The sequence below is a fragment of the Pan paniscus genome, chromosome 20 (assembly GCF_029289425.2).
Source record: "Pan paniscus chromosome 20, NHGRI_mPanPan1-v2.0_pri, whole genome shotgun sequence".
In the NCBI taxonomy this organism is placed as follows: Eukaryota; Metazoa; Chordata; class Mammalia; order Primates; family Hominidae; genus Pan; species Pan paniscus.
Window position 1 is genome coordinate 39,374,779 of NC_073269.2, and position 23,492 is coordinate 39,398,270.

The 23,492-nt window shown below is 55.2% G+C and overlaps 1 protein-coding gene across 4 annotated transcripts in view; it reads right to left on the reverse strand.

Moving 5' to 3' along the window:
• PEPD (peptidase D) overlaps nucleotides 1-23,492 on the reverse strand; it is a 141,046-nt gene that overhangs the window by 16,048 nt on the left and 101,506 nt on the right. For all 4 annotated transcript variants that reach the window (XR_008621990.2, XM_003816195.5, XM_063599545.1 and 1 more), the window contains exons 10-11: nucleotides 10,361-10,429; nucleotides 8,459-8,536 (exon numbers count right to left, since the gene is read on the reverse strand). Coding sequence is in view for 3 of the 4 variants with exons in the window: in XM_003816195.5 (XP_003816243.3) it covers nucleotides 8,459-8,536; nucleotides 10,361-10,429 (147 nt within the window). In the remaining variant the exon portion in view is untranslated. The remainder of the gene's footprint in view (nucleotides 1-8,458; nucleotides 8,537-10,360; nucleotides 10,430-23,492) is intronic.

The window sequence follows — 23,492 nt, forward strand, 5'->3', positions numbered from 1 at the left end:
CAGAGCGGAACCCTCGGGTCCACCAGCCCCTTCACAGGTCATGGCCAAGTCACGACACTGATGGTGATGACCCTGGCTGGCGGAGGCTGGTCTAGCCCTAGGACCAGAGCCCACCACGTCTGCAGGGTCCAGAACCAGAGCCAGGAGGGCTGAGGAAGTGCAGCTGCCCCTCTTTGGCTCCACCCTGGGCTTCCCATGGGGTCCATCTGTAGCTGGGTGAGTCCTGACAAGTCTGAGGCCAGGGGCACAGCCGCAGCTTCCGTCACGAGGGCCTCTCACCCAAATCCCAGCTCTCACGGTAAACACAACCACTCCACAAACATTCCAGAAGCTGCCTGTGCGCCTGCCTGTGGGGGGTCCTGTCCCATGGGAGGGAGCCAGCGGGTGGAGGACCCTGGCCTCATGTGGAGCAAGGAGCAGGGCCACGTGGCTGGACAGGCAGCGTCAGCCGCCCCATGGAGGCAGATTTCTAAAGGAAAAACTTGAATGCACGGCCAGGACGCTTTGCTGAAATCCAAAGTCCCCAGCCGGGCACTTTTTAATCTCCTGTCTTTTCTGATTGCAAAACACCATAAGCAGTGTCAACAGGGCAGAAAGGTCCAGATAACACCTCAGGTGACTCTCAGGCTGGGGGGAGGAGCCCCGCCTGCATGACAGGAAGCTTTGGGGTGGGTCAGAGTCACAGGATCTCTGGATGCAGTGGGCTGCTTAGGCCAACAACTGCCTGGAAGTTTACTCCTGCACAGGGCCTAGGCTTCCCCACGGCTGGCCGGGAGGGCGGGGCACATGGAAGCTCTAAACTGAAGGGAAACTGAGGCTCAGATCACAGGTCCAGGAAAGCCCTGAGTCAGGAGGGTAAACAACTCGAAGCCCAGCAATGGGTTCTTCGGTCCTGGCGGCAGTGCTCAACCTTCACGGCCTCAGTTTTTCCATCTGTAAAATGGGACCCTCCCACTGCTGTAGCTCTGGGGAGTGGAGCCATATGGAACACAGCCCAGTTTTGCCTGGGGACAGCTAAGCATTTTCATTTAGGTTCCCCAGAGTCAACCGAGAAAAATGGTTTGTGGTTTGTTGGTTTTAGAACATGCAAGAATAGCCTGGGCAGAGAGGACAGGGCCAGGAGTATGGGGGACACGGATTCCTAGGAGGCGCCAAATCAGAAGGTGACCTGCAACAGCAGCCGGGGCAGAAAGTCCTACCGGACTGTGCTGACACAAAAGAAAAAGCAGAAACTGAACTATCGTTTAAAAAAAAACAACAACAACCAGGAAGCCCACAAGAATACCCCGAACGATGAAATCATCTAGGAATGTAAAAACAAGACTGTTCTCCAGTGCAGACCAGACTCAGATCCCAGTTCCCCAAACTCCCGCCAGCAAAGCAGAAAGACCATGGGATGGTGGGTGCCTGGATATCATCCGCCAGCCTGACTTTATCTTCCAGCTTGTAGAAGACTGTAACTGCATTTCTTGTTTGAAAATGATCCGCTTTCTGGAGGGGGAAGTATACACCCAGCCAGCCAGCTCCATCCTGCCCAGCGAGGCTCGGGTATGGAGCTGAAGTCTATTTTCGTGCTCCTCTCAGTTCCCTATCTTTTTCTGCCTTAAAAAAAAAATCCCCCTAGAGTTTCTACACACATAAGTTATTCAGATGCAAGCTTTTCTGGAATCCAGGGACGAAAGCCATGGCTTTGATAAATCATCTCCCTCCCGCTCCTCTGCATCCACTTCATCCATCCTCTGAATGCAAACCGACAATGGAGAATTCGGTCATACGTTGGCTCAATCGAGAACAGGCACGCAGGATCCCTCCTTCCTGGCTGTCTGGGGACCCTACCATCTTTGGCCGAGTGAGTCGATGATAATACAAGACATCTGGGAGACAGGACGCATCTCCAAGCAACGTGCTGGCATCTCACTCCCCACATGTGTTCTGAGGGCTCTGTTTCTGGCTCCTTCTGGGTAGCTTTGGGCCTGGGCTACCTGCCACCACTGGCCCACACAGACCCTCCCTGGGCCCCATGGCAGGGACCCGCCAGCCCAGAGGCAGAAGGCCTCCAAGATGGGTCGGCCAGTGACAGAAGGCTTGGGAACAGTTTTCTGGGGGAAATGCTGCAATGTTTATATGAGAGCCACTTTGGACTTGGTTTGCAGTTTCATTTGAATCTCCTGAGTAGTGGCACGGCTCTTAGCTGTTCAATCCAACAGTTTACACGCGCTCATATTCGGGGCTGCAGAAGCACTGCAGACTCCGATGTGCAGCTGCCCTGGTCAGTGTCCCAGGCCAGGCTGGGGGATTGCTGAGCAGCAGGAAGCCCTTGCTTCTCCTCAGTGTGAGACCGAAAGGGAGGCATATGGGTCACTCTTCCCTTCGCCTGCCCCAGTGGGCGGCCCCTGCAGACACGGTGGCGAGCTGTGGTCTCCAGGGTGCATGGGCCGGCTGCCTGCTCCCAGCCAGGCCTTCTGTGGAGTGCCAAGCTCCAAGCGTGGCCAGCAGGGGCAAAGGCCACCACTCGGAGTCCTTGAGGCTCCCCGTGCCATGGCCTAACCCACCAAGGGGACCTCTCTCCAGTGCGTTCCTGGGCATCTCTGCCCCCTTTTCGTGTGACGGCCACTCCTCCAGGGCCTGGGCAGACAGGAAAGCTGCCCGTGCCGCCAGCCCATGACAGCAGCAGCTTCTGGTCCCCAGAGCCAGCAATCCCTGGTGCACACGGTGGGTGACGGGAGCAGCTGCGTGCTGTGGGCCTCCTGGGTGTCTGGAGGGAACTGGCATTGCCATTTTATGCATGACATGGACAGAGGCACGGCACCAGTGAGGGGCCCCGGGTCCCAGAATAGCACTGTGGGGTGCCTCGTCCAGAGGTGGGTGAGACACAAGGACAGCTGCCAGGAAAGCACAGTGGGGTAAGGCCCGGGCGTCAGGGCAGTGGCCTTGGCAGGCGGGAGGGAGAGTCACACGCGCAGCACATGCTGTATTTTGCTTTTTTTGGTGACCAGTGTCTCATGATGTCTGGGAGCACCCAGGATGTCTGGACAAGTGCTGTTCAAACTGTGGGTCATGACATCAGCTGAGGAGGGTGCAGCCACGAAGCACAAACAAGAGACAAACCGAAAACGCGTGGGCAGGTGTCTGCTCATAACCAGGCCTGTCCATGTGTATGAGGATGGGTGAGAACGGAGAGCACGCTCCTAACTGGGATGGGATGGGACGGCCATGCCTGTGGGTCTGGACCCTCCTGAGGGCGTTCTGTGGCCCCAAGAGCACGTCTTTAAGACCGCAGAGTGCTCAGGGCAGGGCTGGCTGGTGACAACAAGTCTCCCTCAGAGGAAACAGCAAGGTGGTGGGGGAGAGCTGGGCTGGGCCAGGCAGCAGAGAGCAGGCCTGGGGGCAACGCTCTACCCTGGAGCTCACCAAGGCATTGGGCCCCAGGTGGAGTGGGGCAAGGGGGTCCCCAGGAGCTTGCCACCCGTGGGGGCCACAGCGCGATGGTGGCAGACAGACTCAGGCTGAGTAGACAGCAGGAGTAGGCTGGCCGCATCCCAGGCTGCAGGGCCCATGTGAGGCCAAGGTGGCTGCTGAGGTCCTGGGTGAGCGGGCACCCCACAGCCTGCAGGGTCGAGGTCTCGCCATTATCTAGGCAGGGAAGGAGGGGAAGAGGGCACTGGTGGCTGCTGAGTGTGAGGGCTGGGACAGGTCTCTCCTCCTAGCCAGGCTGGCCACCCACCCCCCATGCTCAGGAGCAACACAAAAGACCAGGCCCAGCAGGGGTGAGGCCTGGCCCATCGTCCTGAGACAACACTGCCCTCTTCTGGCCAGTGCTGGAAGGACAGGCTTGCTGCCCACCAGCTGCATCCTGACTGGGACAACCAAGGCCTGGGGCATCCTGGGACACGTGCTCTAGAAACTCTGCGAGGGGCCACAGTAGATTAAGGCCCCCCTCCAACCCCCACCACCTGATCGGGAAGTGAGGGAGGCAGGAGGAGTGTCCCAGCTGCTTTCCTAACCAGAGCCCTCCACCTCTGCCCTGTGGGGTGAGCCTCTCTGGGACCTGGGGCGGCCTCAGGCCCAGAGTGCTGCAAGGGGTGGGCCCTCTCTGGGCGCACTGCTTCCCAGAATCGTGGACCATGCGCCCCCTGCCCTAGCTGCGAAGCTTGCTGGCCTGCAGTGGCTCTGGTGCCCACAGCCCAGGCTGTTTGTGGAAGGAGGGGGCAGCACATGGGGGCTCAGAAGACGACCAGGAGAAGCAGGGGGATGAGTCCTGGCCACCTCTGTGCTCACACAAACCTGTTCGGGGCTGGAGTGAGTGGGGAGGGGTCTTCTGGGGCCTCCCACTTAGGAATGGCCTCCAGTGATCTCAGGCACCTCAATCTGTGTGAACATGTTGAAAGTGTTAATTAGCAAGTGTGCTGCGCTTTTGTAACCCTGTTCTTGAAGGTCTGCCTGAGGGGTTTAAAAAGGAAAACAAAAAAAGCAGTGAATGGCCCCTCTGGTACAGTGACTTGGAGATGGGGTTCATGGTGAACCCCAGGATCACAGTGGGAAAAGACTCTGAGAACAACAGCAAAAGCCCCGGAGGCTTGGCGGCTACAGGCCCCACATGGGGCCGCTTGGCTCTGAACCAGGCTGAGGGTGTATGCAGCCACCACAAAGTCCCGTCCCTCACCCCTGCGTGCATGCGAGTGGGTGTGGCGGCATCACACCCAGAGAAGCGGGAAGGGGCCCGGGGGTGGCTGGCTGGGGGTGAGGGACGGCCCTCAGGATGTCTGTCTCAGTCCTTGGCTGACAAGCCTGACCTGAAGCAGGAACCAGGGTGTCTGGTTCATAGGCCCTCTTGGACCATGACTGTGGCCAACAGTGGACTCAGCCTAGCTCCAGGGAAGCTGCTGGAAGGGTAAGGACGGAGGAGTAGGAGGGGGGCCTAGCCAGCCCCAAACCCCGCTTGGTGTACACATCATGGAGGACACTTTTGGGTCGAAGACACAGAACAGGACAACCATGGGACGGGAGCTGTCTGAGAATAAACCAGGCCTGGCCCGAGCTCTGCCTGTGGCTCCCACCTCCAGCCTGTGCTGCAGAACCAGCTGCTGGAAGTGGGCATCAGGGCCTGGCCTGCCCAGCTCGGTGAGGACACCGGGGCTGCTGCTCTTGCCCGAAGAGGGCCCACGCTGTGCCAGGTGGCCACTGCGAGAGAGGGAGGCAGGGGCTTGCCCTGTGATCACTGCCACGCAGCACAGCCTCGGTCGGTTCCCTGTGTGTGTATCCATGTGTGTGCGTGTTGGGGGAGTGCTCATATCTGGGACTGTGGAGAGAGGGATGGAAAAGGCTGGCCTCCTCTTAGTACCCCCCACCCTTCTGCAGTACAGCTGTATAATCTGGCTGCCCTGGACCAGCTCTGATTCCCCACAAAATCCCATTCCTAGAAGCTAAAATATCTCTGGGGTGTCTTCCCCCAGTCAAAGGACTAAAACCCAGAGCAGGCCATTGCAGCAGGCGCACTGCTATGGGAGGCGCTCAGCTTCGGGGGAATTCTACGCTGGGCTCATGCTTTAGTTTCATACCTTAGGATGAAGTATCGTGGCTTTTATGTTGGGATAACAGACTGATTTATTATTTACCGAACGCAGTAGGCGCTCAGCAGATCAATTTCAATACAACAATGGATTATAAATGCCGCCAGCAATCTGGCAGTAGCAGTAATCAACAAAACATGTTGTTCTAAATGCTGCATAATAAATTGACTACAATAAACTCATAATTATTCTACTGGCTACATTTCAAAGTTAGCACTAGAAAAATCAAATCACCAATTTGGACTTGGCATTAACATCCTCGGATCACTCCTGCCTCTACAGCTGCAGCTGGGAGATGCAGGTGCCATGTGCTGTCCCGGAGGGCCGAGGCCACAGCATCTGGGATTATCCCAGGACCCTCTCCGGGGCAGATAAAGAGGGTCATAAAGGAGCAGTCACTTCTTCTGGGGTGTGCTGAGCCCACAGAGGAGAAAAGCTCATGGCCACGTGACTCTGGCACAGGGCTCTCCAGCCACCCAGAAGTGCCCCCTGGACTGTGGGGACCCACTGATGTGGCCTCTGCCGTGAGACTGGGTTCCCATGTCCTGTCCTCCAGGCCCAGCCAGAATGGGCTACAGGGTTAAAGAGCTTTAGAAAAGGTTTCAGGGCTGGGCACCGTGGCTCACATCTGTAATCCCAGCACTTTTGGGAGGCCGAGGCAAGAGGATCACTTAAGTCCAGGAATTCCAGACCAGCCTGGGCAACATGGCAAGACCCTGTCTTTTTAATATTAAAAATAAAAAAATTAGCTGGGCATGGTGGCTTGTACGTGTAGTCTCAGCTACTCGGGAGGCTGAGGTGGGAGGATCTCTCAAGCCTAGGAGTTTGAGGCTGCAGTGTGCTATGATTGTGCCACTGCACTCTAGCCTGGGAGACAGAGCAAGACCGTCTCTTAAAAAGTTTCAGGATGCCAGGTGGTGTCTGGAGCCACTGGTGGGTCACGGTGTGGGGGCAGGGCTGCCACCCCCTCTCCTGCTCTAGTCCCCTGCTGAGCCAAGTCTGAGTTTGCCAATTCTTTCCCTAAGTGCCTCTGGCCTCACACCTGGGCCTGGTGCCCTCCTTGTGTCTGAGTTCCTTGGCCCACACATGGGGTGAGGTGCCTACATCACAGGATCAGGGTGAGGAGTGGGTGAGAAAATCCACAGAGACCCAGAAGAAGGGCCCGGTCACCTTGTGGCCCCAGGCATGTAGGAGGAAAGCTGAGCTCCGCTTTGACCCTCCCAGCCCCGAGCATGGTGGCTACCCAGGGGGTACTGGGGACTGGCCCACCATCTGTGGGGCTCACTGTGGTGCCAGAGTGAACCAGGATCCGTGGAGCCAGTGCTGTCGGGTAGGCCAGGGAGTCCACTGAGGCCCAGTGCGCAGTGGGTGGCGGTTCCACTGGCCTGCCTCCGCTTGCACCCTCAACCTGCCGTGTTCCTAACAGCCCTACTGCGGCGGCATATGCTGGCCCCACCCAAGGTCTGAGCTGAGCTCCTGCCAGCATGGCCCGAGCTGGAACAGCTCATCAGCTATGGACCTGGGTGAGCGGGGAGCCCGGGCAGTCTCAGCGGGCCATGTGCCCAAGGGCAGGGAGGACCCCGAGACTGAGTGTGTTCCTGCAAATACTCGGCCCTGACAGCTCAACGCTCGGCAGCTCTCTGGGCAGCTGGTCGTCTGTCCATAGGTCTGGGCATGTGTGTTCCTGTCCTTCAGTGGGCATGGCTGGGGACTCTGGGGGGTGGGCTCCCACCACTACCTGCTGTAGGGTGAGGCAGGGCCCAGGCCCGTGAGCAGCCATCGTGGGAACTCCCGCTGGAGGAGCTGGCACATTGGGGTGGCTCCTCGATGGGAAGGCGGAGGCAGCCCAGCTGGGCGCCACGCAGGCCTCAGAGGACATGCCATGCTGCTGGGGGGCAGAGGGCTCTGCAGGAGGCTTGTTCGGGTGTATCTGCCATAGAAGAAAGGGCACCAAAGAACTGGGAGGGACAAGGCACCTCCTCTACTAGTCAGTGACCACAGTGAAATGTCTGGAGGCCAAGACAGGGCCTGCGTGGCTGTGGCTGAGCCCCAGGGCCCCAGCACTGGGGTAGCTCTCAGGAGCTCTGCACTGCCTGGGCTGGCCCTGGCTGACATCTGACGTGCAGGGCACAGGCAAAGAACGCGGAGGGACTGAGCAGGGGCCAGGCTGCAAGTACTCACACACCCCCGCCCTGCCCCGGGGCAGCGGCCCAGCTTCTCTGCCCTGCACACCGAGGGGCTGTAGGTAGGACTGCAAGTCCTCCAATGAGAGAAAAGACTACCCGAGGGGCGGAGGCCGCAGGGCCTGCCCACATCTCCTTCTCGTGGCTTCTATGAAGAACTGTGAGCACAGCACATCGTGCTCAGGAAAGCCCTGCACGCAGCCACGGGTCAGCACTGCTGACTTGCTGAACGCAGGGCTGCATAGGCCACGGGCTCCTGCAGCAGGAGGATGGCAGGTTTCAGAGCGTGGGAGGCTCCCTGCGGTCTTCCCAGCTCCAGACCAAGAGGCCTGCCCTCCTGGCACCAAGACAGAAAGATGCGAGTGTGGTGCCCCCTGAACGGAGAGGACAGCCTGAACAGAGGCTGGGGATGGTTCAGGCCCCCTCAGAGAGCCCACAATCCCATGGCCCACAGGAAACCATCGGGGGCCCCTCTCCTGCACCCTCTCTCTCAGTGCTCCCTGGGGGGTGCAGGCTTTTGGCCCTGGAGAAGGCACCATGCAGGCTGATAGTCTTGGCAGCGAAGTCTGGGCCAAGAAGCCCAGGAACTTGCTGTGGTCAGCCCTCTCAGGACAGGGACCCAGAAGCTTCTGGTCCATCTTGAAGTTGAGTCCAACCTTGGCCTGGCTGTTCACACACAGAGCCAGGGCCGCTGGCCCTACTTACCACATGTCCCCATTCTGGATCGTTCGGTCGTTGGGAGCTCCGGCGTGTCCGTAGTGTAGCACGGCTGAGTTCTCACCACTGCAAAGAGCCGGGGGAGGGTGATCAAAGCCCATTCTTCTGCAGCAGGCTCTGGAGGAGGGGGTGGATGCTCGATCCCCTGCCCATGAGCAGCACTGTCCCCACCTCCAGCACAGGCCCAGGCGTGGCTGGACCAGGTCCACAGCCAGAGGTGAGGCCGGGGGACATGGTGGCCCTGTCACCCCGCAGTCACATGGCTGGCAACCAGCCTCAGTCTGCGGCAGAGCCTCCTGGCTGAAAGCGTCGTTAGGCGGCTGCCCTCTGGGCTGGGATGTCGGCATCATGTGGAACACGTGTAAAACTTAGCAATGGGCTGGGTGTGGTGGCTCACGCCTGTCATGCCAGCACTTCGGGAGGCCAAGACAGGCAGATCACTTGAGCCCACAAGTTCGAGACCAGCCTGGGCAACATGGCGAAACCCCACCTCTACAGAAAACGCAAAAAAAATTAGCTGGGTTAGGTGGCTGACAGCTGTAATCCCAGTTACTCAGGAGGCTGAGCTAGGAGGATCACCTGAGCCTGGGAAGTGGAGGCTGCAATGAGCTATGATCATGCCACCGCACTCCAGCCTGGGCAAAAGAGGGAGACCCTGTCTTTAAATTAAAAAAAGAGCAAAAAAGGGGAACAGCAGTTCCTGGGCCTGGAGAAGGGCCCTACGGAACCCCTCATTTCCTGGTGGCCAAAGGGGAGAGGGCCTCTATGGAAAGGGCCCCGGCTGTCCTGGAGCTGCCCTGGCGTCCTGACCGGGCTGGAGAGACAGGAAACCAAGAGGATCCTCGCTCCTCTGCCTGAGAAGGCTTCCCTAATGAGCGATGCCTTTAAGAAAAAAAGGACTTTTAAGTCTGTCCAAAGGGGGGAAGGAAACCCCCACCTGGGTGTAATATTTATGGCCCTGCTCAGGAGTCTTGGGAATCATAAAAGTAGAAATAATGATTTTCTCTCCATCCACCAGAGAAGAACATTTCCAAGGACTGAGATTTCACATGTATTATTCATGTGCCGGGGACGTGCGCATTGGCAGAGCTGCCCGGTTCCATCCTGGCTGGGCAGGGGCCAGACCCGAGGGGCAGAGAGCAGGGAGACTGGCTGGGAGAGCGTGGGAGACGAGGGGGCCACGCCCACGGCCAGGATGCATGTGGGGGCAGACACACCCCAAGGGACACACGCCGCTGTGCATGGCCCACACAGCATGGCGATGATCCCATATCACTGTCATTTCTACCATGTGTGTGCCTCCAAGCACACCCAACCAGGTGTTGATGGCATACACCCAAGCACATACACCCACACAGAGCCCTGACCCTCGGCACCATGTGCCACGAGCAGGCACACCAACAGTGACATGCACACCCACATACAGCAGCACTGGTCCCCACGCAGCCACACCCACATAGACACACCACCACCACTTTCTGCACTGACCCTTCCACACTCCACCCCTGCTGCACACAGAAGCTGCCCAGCCTGAGCTCACAGCCTGGTCCCCACATGCTGTGTGTGTGCCCGTGTGGAGGAGTGGCCTTCCTGTGCTTAGCTGCTGTGCTGACCAGCTGGGGACAGGAGGGAGGGAACACCAAACAGCCCCTCTGCAGTGGGCAGGCCATGCTCCCTCCTTCACCCAGTGCCAGCTCCTGCAGGCAGAGGCCACCTCAGCTCCGGGAGTCTTGGGAGGGAGGAGCGACTTCCAAGCTTGGGCCGGGCGCTGGTGTGGGCGTGTGAGTGAGCAAGTGTGGCTGAGCTGGGGGATGGTGGAGCCCCCCACTCACTAACTGCCCTACCTCCTCCCACTGGTCACCCCCAGGGGAGCCAGGGTGCCCCGCTTACCTGCCGCAGATGCAGGTGTAGGAGCTGTGGCGCATGCCACCCCGGGAGTAGCAGTAGTGCTCGAAGAGGCTGCAGGGGGAGAGACGCATCAGGGTTGGGGCACTAGAGCAGGCACACCCCACTCCATGAGCCCCATGAACCCCAAGGGAAGGCCCTCGGCCCATGGCCTCCCCTGCCGTGGCCCCAAAATGGTCCAAACTCTCAGTGTGAGTCTGTGAGGCTTACAGCCTGGGGGTCAGTCATAGGCTGCAGAATCTCAGAGGCCAGTGTGGAGTGACGGAGAAGCTGGGGGCCCAGCAGGGCACAGCCACCTGCCAGAGGAGCTCGCCAGCCTCCACTGACTGCCATGGCAAGTGGCTTCCCAGGCACATCAGGACAGATGGGAGTCCTGGAGCCTGCGCCCTGTGGGAAGCCGGGCTGGGGCAGAGGCCACACATTTCTGCAGAGCTGGAGGAAGTGATTCCCTGTGACTCCGTGCCCAGAGGCCACCACCCACCCTGCCAGGAGGGGCTGGATCTACGGCCTGCGCTCACCCGGGGAGAGGGCACAGGAGCTGTGGGCAGAAGGGGCAAGGGACGGGCCTCCTGCAGGTGGGGCAGGGCAGGGTGGTCTCCAGGGATGTGGAAGAGGCAAGGCCTGGGGCACACATCCTGCTTCTCCCTCCTTGGAACGAGCCGCCTGCTGGCTGGGCCCGCTCTACAAGCTCCCACCCTGAGCGGGTAGGGCCACAGCCAAGTCTGGAGAGAAAGACAAGCCCTGGCCCCAGGCTAAGCCCAGAACCAGCACCGGGGAGGCCTCTAGGATGGTGGATGGTAGCACAGTCACTGCATGGATCTTTGAGCTCCAAGGGACTGAGCCAGTCTGCCTTGGTCTTCCTCTACTGAACCCAGCTGGTGAGGGGTGTGGTGGTGGGGAGCTGCCCTCACCCGCTCCCTGAGGCCTCGGCAATAGCTTTCCTGCTGGACCACAGCTGGTCCACCTGCCACCACGTGAGACAGGCCCAGGTGGCCCCCACCCGCCCACCCCTGACCAGGGCAGTCGTTGCGGCCGCCCAAGGGCACGCCACATGGCGGTCCTGCCCTGCACGTTCCAGGCCTGCCTTAGAGAACGTCCATATGAGGGAGTTTCATCTTCTAGGCACTGTCAACACAAATTATGTATAATTGTCATGATTGGATATTAAGGAGTTGTTATGCAGGAACGGCTGTGGTAGATTCAATCAGCTTTCAGAGTTGCCTTCCAAACCTCACAGGATAATTGGGTATCTGCGAGTGAAATATTTCCTGAAAAGAAAGGATTTCAGGAGCTGCCAGGGAGGCAAGAAAGCCACATGCTCCTCTCCTCAGCCGCCCCCGTATTCGTGGTGCAAGCGCTCAGGAGGCTGCTTCCACCTCGCTCCTGGGAGTCTCAGCGCTGAGTTTCGCCACAGTCCAGGCACGTTCCTACCAAGGCAGGCAAGGGCAATGCCTCACATGGCAAGCCCTGTGCGCCAGGCCAGACAGGCGGCCTCAGAAGCCACTTCACACCTCTGTGGCGCCCTCCCAGAAAGCCCGAGAAGAGGTCTGACCCACGCCGTGGAACAGGGGTGCTCCCTTGGCTTTGTGAGATGTGGTCCTGCACCGACAGAAGTGAACCTCAGAGGCCACATGGTCATTCTCGACGTGATGGGGACAGCAGACCTCTGTGGGACAAGTGACCTGCAGACAACCACGGGCTGCACTGGGACTGGCCGGCTTCAGAAAAGACAGGCAGAGGGACAGAGATGCCATCCGCATGTGCAGAGGAACTCACATATTCTACAAAAAAGGAGCGGCAGGCCGGGCGCAGTGGCTCACACTTGTCATCCCAGCACTTTGGGAGGCCAAGGTTGGAGGACTGCTTGAGGCCGGGAGTTCAAGACCAGCCTGGGCAACACAGCAAGACCCCAGCTCTTAAAAAATCAATCAATCAATCAGTACAAGAAAAAAAAAATCAGAAAGGGGAGGCAGTGAGGAAACTTGGCTCTCTCGCCTGCAGCAAGCTTCCCCCTGCATAACCCACTCAGTGGAGACAACTGTCTTTGAATGCCTTTGCTGCTTTTTAAGAAAAAAATAGTGCTTTCAAGAAGGCACAGCTCACAGAAGCATCAAACTAAAGAAAGGCTGACCCAGTTTTCACCTGCAAAGTGCAGCCCGACGCTGGTCACCTTTGCCGGCCACGCTGACAACTCCACACACTGTTCCATAGGAAGGAGTTGAAAAGAGGAGAAGCACCACGTGCTGGATATTCACGCCAGCCTAAAAGAGGCTGAAATGCTTCACAGTGGACTTCAGTCCTGAATTTTGTTTTAAATGACCTTTTCTGACGCAACTTGAGGACACACTGGTGCTTTGGTGGCAATAACAGGTGGGCAAAACGAGCCCACGTTTTCTGCAGACTTTAGGCTTGGGGTGTGGACGCACAAGGGCACCCAAGTTCTGGGCAGCTGTGGCGGCACAGGGGGCCTGTGGACACGTGTGAGCCCGGCGCGGCACAGTTCTGATCTTCAAGCGGTGAGCACTGAGGGGCAGACACTCCAAACCAGGGCCCATGCTTGATGCGGAGGCAACGTGTGCCCCCACACAGCTGGGCCAGAGCTTGGCGAGTGGTGCTGGGATGACCAGGAGCAAGTGTGGGCTATGAGGACAGGCTAACAGCCTGTCCCGTGGATGACCGACATGCCAGGGCAGTGGCAGCATCACAACTCCTCCAAGTGCGAGGCAGGAGGGGTCCAGCCAAGTCATCCCTGGAGCAGGCTAGCTACTACCCACCCAAAATAATTAACACCTGGAACAGGCTCTCCAGCAGAGGGCAGCAGCCAGCAAGACAGGCAGGAGTGTCACCACCCCACTGCAACCATCTCCATAGGCTCCTTCCATAAATTTATGACTCACATCGTGCAGCCCCGGACCAGCTGGGTCTAACAGCCCCTGCTCCCTCCTGCTCACCTGGAAGGCGGATGGGGTGGTACACACACCCCAGCCAGGCTCAAGCCCAGCGCGCACCTCCTCCCCAGCAGCAGGGAGGGGCTTCCTGATTGGCTGAGAGGAGGCCGTGGTCTGCCTAAGTCCCAGCCAACGACATCCCAGCTGCTGTGTGGGCCCCGTTGTTTTTCCTTATGTGGCCATTCCTCTAACACCCTCACCTATAAATTTCTCCCAGGCAAGACTCGGGTAGAAGAGGCTTGTATCCAGGCATAAGTGAGAGAGCCCTTAAGCAACCTGGGGGAACCTGCATGAGTGGTGAATAACGAGGTGGATGGAGTTACTGCAGTGTCAGGGGGGCAGGCACATCTGTCAGTGCCAGGAGATGACAAATGGGGCAGGAGCAGCAAGTTCCCAGACCCAGATCTGCAGGAATGGGGTCCCCAGAGACTGCGTTGCTGGGCCTCCCGCTGGGACCCACAAATCCAGCCCGTGGAGCGCTCCCGGGCACACGGCCCAGCTCCTGCCCTCAGAAGTTTATCACCTAACATGAAGACGAGTCACAGTCCTATAAAAATGCTGCAGCTGCCCAGACAGCGGTAGAAGGGCTGCCTGGCAGCAAGTGTCGGCCAAGCTATGTGCCTCGAGCATGGGTGGGGTAGCGCCGAAGAGGTTAGTGAGGCAGTGTAAGGGGTGGCCCTGGCCACATCATTCCCTTTCCCCGGCTGGGCCTCAATGGATCTCAGGTACTCAAGAGGTGGAGAGGGGAGGCTGGGCCGGAAACAGAAGCTTGGGAGTGAAAATGCGCAGAGCTGGTGGAGCCCCCTCAGCTGGGCGGAGGGCTTAGGAAAGCAGGTAGTTGGGACATGGGGTTACAAACCTGAGGTGGGGAGGGTGTGTTCCGCACCCCGGTCCCTGTGCTGGGCTCCCTGCTCTGGGCCCCACATACCCAGCCTTCTGGGACTCAACACCAACCTCAAGGGCAAATCTTGGCTCTGCTGCTGGCCAGCTGAATGGCCTCTCCGTGCCTCAGTTTCCTCATCTGTAAAATGGGGATGATAGCGGTGCCTCCCTCCCAGGGCTGCTATGCCAGTCGAATGATTTAACATACATGGAGTATACAGAATGGTGCCTGGTACCCAAGGAGCTCTGTGTACAGTGACCTAGCCATCGCGGTCACTGTTCAGAGGCCTGGAGGGAGGCTGGAGAATGGGGATCCCTCCTCCGGCAGCAGGACAGGAGGTCGTGGGCATCCTGTGCCAGGCTTTGAGAAACAGCCTCTTGACTGTTCCTTTAAAACCAAACAGAATCTGCATAGGTCCACGGCCCGGACACCCACTCCCGCACCCTCCAGGCAGCCAAGTTCTCTACAGAAGTCCTTCCTGGGCCCACACACTCCCAGCATCTCCAGGATGTTCACCAGCAAAAACGCGGAGGTGTGTCCTCTGCACCAGCTACCAGGACACGTGCGCACAGACAGGCTTCTGGCTGGACAGAGGGGGCCTGTGCCCACCATCCCTTCACAGCTGCCCCTCGCCCTCACAGAGCTGACCCAGGGTCCCCGCCTTCCCGGGAGGGGAATCGAGGGGTAAGAGGGAGAGGGCCACAGACAGTGAGAAGTACCTCATGATGTTTGGGGCCAAGCAGTTGTGCTGTGTATAGTCGTCTCAGCACTAAGTTGCTTATAATTCACATTTATTTTAAGTAATTGCTGCGATATTTTCTGGGTACACATGACCATAATTGTGTAATTAACGTGATACACCACTTACTAAGGGAAAATTCTTTTCAGAGTAAGGGCCATGCAGTCCTGCAGGGGATGCCCTGAGACACCTTGGGCCGAGCAGAGGGTGTCTTATGGTCCCCAAAGTGGGAGCAGCTACTATGGAGGACTTGGAGCCAAAACCGGATGTTTCTACCAGTGGAGCCCCGGCATAGCTCCTTTTGCATGGAACCAGAAGCACGTACTACATTCTTCTTGAATTCCCATGGAAGGAGGGGAGCTGCTCCACGCCCTTCTTCTGGGGTGACCAGTGGGTCATCAGAAGGCACAGGCGAAGGCGCCCAAGCCCTACCCTTGGAATTGCCACCTGGGTGGTACCAGCGACCTATCCAGGACCCCAACTCCCAGGCAGGTGCTGGCTCTTTTAGCACTGTTCCCCGTGGGTCTTCCAAAGAGCAGGTACTGGGACTTGGCAGTGAACTGGGGGATTGCTGCGAGCCTCCCCTTCCCCAGGCCCCAGCATGACGACAAACACAGACAAAGCTAGGAATGAGCACCCGCTGAGGCTCCGAGTGCCTGAAATGAGCAAGAGGCATTCATGTGATGTGTCACTAAGAAGGGACTGACCTGAAGCCTCGGACTAAAGCCAGAAATGCATGATTAATAAAACTGGTGCTAGCGGAGAGCTGGTCAGCATCACCGTGTAGCCGGCACCAACATGGCGGTGTCAGACACAGGCCGTCTGCAGCAGATGCGGTGCTCGGCTTCAGCAGCTTGCTCTGCTGCCTGGAGCTCCTCACTCCCTCTTCCCGCCGCTCCTACCCCAGTCCTGGCCCACAGACAGAGACTGTTTGACCTGGGGCGACACCTTCCCACAAGGGCTTCCAGAAGGCCAGCCAGCATGGTCACAGGGTATACGGGGCCAGGCTTCTTGGGCTTGCATGGACCATCTCCATGTGGGCAAGCAGATGAAGTCACACTCCTGGAGCCCCACTGCCACCCAGATCACTCTCCCTGACTACTCAGCTCCTGCCAGGGGGCCCCACAAGGCACTGCACTGTGGGGATGGGTGGGCAGACTGATTCAATCCAGGCCCTGCTGCCCACTCAGTCTGAGGCTTGAGACAGGTTGTGTAGCTGCTCCAGTAAGAAAAACTGAACAGTCAACTGCAGCATTTAGCATGATAACAACCCTTTGGGGGCTGAGGGATCTTCCCACTGCACAGACGATGCTGCAGTCAGAACAATGACGGGCTGGGGTCAGGAAACCCACTGAATCCGTGTTCGGGCTCGGAGTCCACGCAGGGTCTCCCACTGCAAAGCTTATGGTCTTGACCCGGATGCCTCTGAAACCTCAGGTCTGTCAGTAGGTGGGGGGGCTGGAACAGTGCCGACCTCGGGGCTTGCTGTGAAGGCTGAAGAAGATGCAGGGAAAAGCTTCAACTCCATAAACACTGGCAGTGGGTGATGCCATGGCTAACGCCTTCCGGAGCCCTGACCTTGCACCCATGCACGAGGCCAGAACTGAGCAGAAAAGGGTCTGCAAGGACAACTGGCCCACCAAGTCCTGGGCGAAGGAGCCCCAGGCCAGCTGGTGGAAAGCAGGAGCTGGGGTCTGAGAGAAGCCTGGGATGCTGAGGCTCCGCCCAGAAGGGGGGATCCGCCAATCACAGGCAAGGGCAGCGGCCAAGACAGCAGCGGTCACAGCAGGAGGAAGAGACACAACAGACAGGAGCAGCTCACCCTCTCTCTGAGAGCTGCCTTATCAAGGCACAAGATAATTAGCATTTTAATTGGATAATTGGGAATTCTAAATTGCCTATCTTGTATTAAGCATAACTGAGGACATAACATGACATTCAATTAACAAATCTTCCCCTTTATTTTCAACGTGCTTGATTAGGTTGAGTTTCGGAGTTCCTCGGATCAGTTACGGATAAAACATTCTATCTCCTTCTCCGTCCCCAAAGCCCTGGCTCATCAGACTGTAATATACTTATGTTTTATATGTACATGGAGAAGTCTTAGAAATTCTCTGCACAAAGAAAAAAAGTCACTGATCGTGTTAACACCCAGAGGTCTTCTCTATCCAATATTTTGTTGAACATTCTTCCAGGCATTTTTTTTAAAGGTATAAACACAGATTAATATTTAATAATTATTTTAAAAATAATTAGCTGTGGCCGGGCGTGGTGGCTCACGCCTGTAATCCCAACACTTTGGGAGGCTGAGGTGGGTGAATCACCTGAGGTCAGGAGTTCGAGACCAGCCTGGCCAACATGGTAAAACCCGTCTCTACTAAAAACACAAAAATTAGCCAGGCATGGTGGCGGGTGCCTGTAATCCCAGCTACTTGGGAGGCTGAGACAGGAGAATTGCTTGAACCTTGGAGGCAGAGGTTGTAGTGAGCCGAGATCGCACCACTGCACTCCAGCCTGGGCGACAAAGCCAGACTCTGTCTCAAAACAAACAAACAAACAAACAAACAAATAAATAAAAATGATTAGCTGTAATTAAAAAAAAACTCACCTTTTTACAGAAGTGGGACATACATACAGAAAAGAACCCAAATCCTACAGACACAGCACAATGGCCCGGCACAACTTGCGCACGCCTGCGTGCCTGCCCCCGCTCCTGGTCAGTCTCTCTTCCCCAGGGGTAGCCTGACTCCTATCACCATAGATTAGTTTGCCTAATTTTTAACTTCATGTAAATGGAGTCAAACAATATGGTCTCTTGCGTTGGCTGCTTCCGCTGCCACAATGTTTGTGGACCCGTCTAGGTGGGCAGCAGTCCCTGGTTGGTTCTCACTGCTGGCCAGTGTTCTGCTGCGGGGGTGGGCCCCCGTGTGTTTCTCCATTCTTCTGTGGGTGAGCGTTCGGGTTGTTTCCAGATCATAGCTATTATGGGTAGTACAGCCATGAGTTCTTGTACAGTCTTTTGGGGCCCATGCATGCATCTCTGGTTGAGCAAACAGCCAGGAGTGGAAATGCTGTGTCACAGGGTTTTTGGGGGGTCAGCTTTAGTAGACAAAGCCCAACAGGTTTTCTGAGTAGTCACATCTTTGTGGTCACTGTCCTGAAACTTCCTCCCCTCCATACCTGTGAATGGGGCCCAAACTGGGCTGAAACAAGTCTGCAAGGACAAACAGCCTAGCCCGGTCCAGCGCAGGGGCTGGGCTGACCCACTGAAGGTTTTGTTAAAGCAAAGAACATTTTCCTTATCAACAGATACATGTATGTACTTTTTATTTTTGTTTTTCATTTTTATTTTTAGAGAAAGGGTTTCACTCTGTTGCTCAGGCTGGAGTGAAGTGGTGCGATCACAGCTCACTGCAGGCTCAAAGTCCTGGGCTCAAGTGATTCTCCCCCTTCAGTTTCCTGAGTAGCTGGGACTACAGACATGCACCACCATACCCAGCTAATTTTTTTAATATGTTTTGTGGAGATGGGAATCTCGCTACGTTGCCCAGGCTGGTCTGGAACTCCTGGGCTCAAGCGATCCTCCCACCTTGGCCTCCCAAAGGTCTGGTATTACAGGTGTGAGCCACTGTGCCTGGCCTATTTTTATATTTAATGCTGTCACTACGTCCAGAATCTGACCACTTCTCCGCACCACCACTACTCCCTCCCTGCTGCAGGCCATGGTTCTCTCTCCCCTGGGAGATGGCGATGGTGGCTGGGGATGGTGAATGGTGATGGTGGTGGTCTGGCTGGCCCCCCTGCTTCAGCCCTTGTCCCCTACAGAGTGTGCTCCACAAACGGATCCTTCCACAACTTAAGTAGAATCATAGGACTCCTCTGCTCACACCAACCCCAGCTTCCCATCGGCAGCCCACCTCCCCCTTACTCCCCCGTCTTGTCTTGTCTTCTTAGTTGAACTCCGCGCTGCTCCTGGAACTGCCAGGCAAGTTCCCACCAGGCCACTGGAACAGCTTTTTCTCTCTGCCTGGAGTGTCCACCCCAGAGAGCCACAGCATGCTCTCTCTCCCCCTTCAGGTCTCTCCTCCCCTTCACAGGGAGGCATCCTGAGTCCCTGGATAAAGGTAGCTCCCTCCCCTCTAACCCTCACCACCATCTGACATGTTTATCTAGCTATCCCTATCTAGCATCAACCAATCAATCAGTCATCTGCCTATATCTACCTACTTATCATCCATCTACCCATCCATCCATCTATCCATCACTCTATATCTACCTACCTATAATCTATCTACCCATCCATCTATCACTCTATCATCTACCTATCATCCATCTACCCATCCACCTATCCATCTATCATCTATTTACTTACCTATCATCCATCTACCCATCCATCCATCCATCACTCTATATCTACCTATCTACCTAAGTGCAATCCAACTACCCATCCATCCATCCATCCATCACTCTATCATCTATCTATCTACCTACCTCCTACATACCTATCATCCATCTACCCATCCATCCATCCATCCATTCCTCTATCTACCATCCATCTACCCATCTATCCATCCATCCCTCTATCAATCATCTATTTCTGTCAACCTACCTACCTATCATTGATCCATCCCTCCCTCCCTCTATCAATCCATCCATCCTTCTATATCTATCTATCTATCGATCCATCTATCCATCCATCCATCTCTCTATATCTATCCACCCATCCATCTATTCCTCTATCAATCATCTATTTCTGTAACTACCTACGTATCATCTATTTATCACTCTATCTACTCATCCATTACTCTGTCAATTATCTGTTTCTACGTCTACCTACCTACCTATTGTCTATCCATCCAGCCATCATCCTATCTATCCATCCATCATCTATCAAGCTGATGATCATCTATATCAGCCTACCTACTTACCTACTTATCATCCATCCATCCATCCATCCATCCATCCATCCATCCATCTATCCAACCATCTCTAGCCTCCCATTAGGCTTGAGCTTTATCTTTTTGTTCACTGTAGTATCCCTCAAGAGACCAGAACAGTGCTTGGCACATCAGAAGTCTTTGGTATACCTCTGTTGAGTGACTGAATAAGTGAATGGCTGTATGAGCGGCACCACAGCCTCTAATTTACTTAACCAACTTCCTGCTGTTAGAGATGGAGGCTTCTTCTGCCTCTCTGTATGATGGCCACCCATGGCCTTGTGCCTCTTCACTGTCCTCGGGCTAAATTCCTAGAAGGGAGATTATTGACCAAATGCACATTTCCAATTCTCAGGGCATGTTCTGCAAAAAGGACCCCTGAACACTCATAAGGATTTTGGGGTCCTGAGCAGCACACTGCAGGGCTCGTCTGCCCACAGGAATGGGAATCTGGTGGGTAAAACACAAAAGTGTTTCACTGATGAACTGACAAATTTTAATATGCTTATATGTCTACTTCCTCACATTTCTTCCTTTCTGAATGGCTTGTTCCTTTTTTAAAAAATGCGAATGTTCATCATTTTCTTATTGATCCTTAAGGGATTTATACAGGAAGAACACAGGCAGTGGATCTGACTATCATTTATGTAACAAGTTTCCCCTTTGCTCCTTAATTTTCTTTATGGCATTTCTGGACAGATAATTTACATTTTTATTGGCTAGATCTGTTACATTTTTTTCTTTATGGCTTCTTCCTTTAAGAAGTCATTCCCTACCCCTATGATTATATAAACTCTGTCGTCTTTTGTGGGCTTCCTGTTTGCACATTTACTTAATCAATCAACCTAGAATTTATTGTGATGTAGGTCATGAGGCAGAATGCCATTTGATTATTTTCTTTGCTTTCACTAACTGCCCCTTGTGCGCTGGCTTGGAGCACCGTCTTGTTGAAAGATAAATCCTTTACATAATAAGGGTGGTTGGGGGTTGCGCCTGTCACCTGCTCCTGTGCTGGGACTTCCCACTGCCCTCACTGGGGCTTTCAGGGCAAGTCCACCCCCTCCCCAAGCAGCTGGCCCTGTAGTGACCCCCTCCAGTAAGTACCTTCTCTACTGAGTCCCAGGAAGAAGGACAGGACACCAGAGGCAGAACTTGACTGGTGCCTGGGAGGCTGACAACACAGAACAGAAAGAAATTCAAAGCTCGCAGTACCCGCCTTGAGGGAAATTCGCAATCTGTGACTCTAGACCTGTGTTTGGCACCTTGAGCCAGCGAGGGAGCTCCGGCTTTGGAAGGCCTGGGAAGAGCTGTGTAAACACAAGCACCACTGGCCAACTGTTCTCTGACTTATTCTGGGATCAACACCTGTTCGCGTCTGACCCAATCTCACTAATCCATGCCGACCGTAGAGATGACACCTTTCTTGGCCCTAGAACAAAAACTCCCCCTTTTAAAAAGGACCAGAAGGCCAGTGTGGTGGTGCATGTGTGATGGTGTACTCAGGAGGATGAGGCGGGAGGATCGCTGGAGCCCAGGAGTTTAAGTCCAGCCTGGACAATCTAGTGAGACCCGGTATTCGTCCATTTTCAAGCTGCTGATGAAGACACACCCGAGACTGAGTAATTATAAAGGAAAAGAGGTTTAATGGACTCACAGTTCCATGTGGCTTGGGAGGCCTCACAATCATGGTGGAAGACAAGAAGGAGCAAGTCACATCTTACATGGTGGCAGGGAAGAGAGAAAATGCGAACCAGTGGAAGGGGTTTCCCCTTATAAAACCATCAGCACTCATAAGACTTATTTACCACCATGAGAACAGTATGGGGGAAAGCACCCCCATGATTCAATATCCACACAGCCAAACCATATCAGACCCCAGCTCTTTAAAAAAACAAAAAAACAAACAACAACAACAATAAAAACCAGGTTACCCTCAGATACATCCAGAGAGGCTCAAACCACATGACCAGGAAACAAAAAGAATTGCCAGAGGCCAGGTGCAGTGGCTCACACCTGTAATCCCAGCACTTTGGGAGGACGAGGCGGGTGGATCACTTGAGGTCAGGAGTTCAAGGCCAGCATGACCAACATAGTGAAACCCTGTCTCTACTCAAAATACAAAAGTTAGCCAGGCGTGGTGGCACACATCTGTAATGCGCCACTGCACTCCAGCCTGGGCGACAGAGTGAGATTCAGTCTCAAAACAAACAAACAAAAAGGCTTGCCAGAGTGGCAGATGATCCTAGTTCAACACAACCCAGAGGCCACACTGTCCCTCTAAGGAACGCTGGCACCCTGTCTCCATCCTCCCCAGGAAGGTGTGGGGGAAGCAAGCCAGGTATGCAGGGAGCTTTCTGGAGGGGCGAGCAGGGGCGAGGGGAGGGAAGGGGCTGCTTTTAAGCTCACATTTCCCAAAGCACAATACGAGTCCAAGGGATGACATTATGTAGTACCCCACTAGCATATTTCCTTCATGCACTAGGTATTTATTTTGAAGCGCTAATGTCTGTTAATGGCAAATTAGATTGGGTTTCATTCATGATGAGGATAAAAAGCATCTTAAAACATATATTTAAAGGAAAAAAAATGAGTCAATTGAAAGAAAACGATTAAGCAGATAATAGTAGAGGTGAGACAAGAACTTGACCAAAACTGCCAGGGTGTCCCATGGAATGACTAACTCTGGGAGATCCCGCCTTAAGGCTTCTTTGAGGAAAAGCCTGGTTTTTCGTTCTTGGGCGAGGCCTTTGGTTCAGAAGCTCCCCAAGTCCCCAGAAGGCAGCCTCAAACTCCTGGGCTCAAGCAATCCTCCTGCCTCAGCCTCCTGAGTAGCTAGGACTACTGGCGTGCACAACCACACCTGGCTAATTTATTTTATTTTATTTTATATTTGTAGAGACAGCGTCTTGCTATGTTGCTCAGGCTGCTCTCGAACTCCTGGCCTCAAGTGGTCCTCCCACCTCGGCCTCCCAAAATGCTGGGATTACAGGTGTGAGCCACTGTGCCAGGCCCAGGTTCAATATTTAGGGAACACATGTTTGGCAGAGGATCTCAGGTCTCATGTCACTGCACTCCAGCCTGGGCAACAGTGGGAGTCACCCAGATCCCACCTTGTAGAGTGAGGACAGAATCCCCAAGTCACCCCTTCTAGAAAAAGCAAGTGCTTTGCTTTGGATTCCCTCTAGGGCATTTTTCTGTTTTGTCTTGAAAGAGTCCAGCACTACTTTATTTCTAAACATCAAATTCCTTTTTCAGCCTTACAATCTGAAAATACTTCACAAATGTGTCGTTTCAGATCTAACTTTCTCTGGAAAGTGCTGTTTCCTATCAATGCCTTTCTAAAGCACTGTCGCACCTGGGCCCAGCTCTGGGCAGCCCCTGCAACTCACTCAGTTCAGCCTGAGGGTCTAGTACCCAGTTCCCTCCCTATCGTCCTCTGCTGAGGGCTCTGGAGAAGAGAGGAGAAGCAGTCTGTCCACATGGACTCACAGCCACTCTCAGTGCTGTGAGCACAGGACACTGGATACAGGGACCTGGTCACCCGGGAGGCAGCACCAAGCCAGTGGTCACTGTGCAGCAGGTGGCCTCGGCTACCCCATTAGGCTGGAGG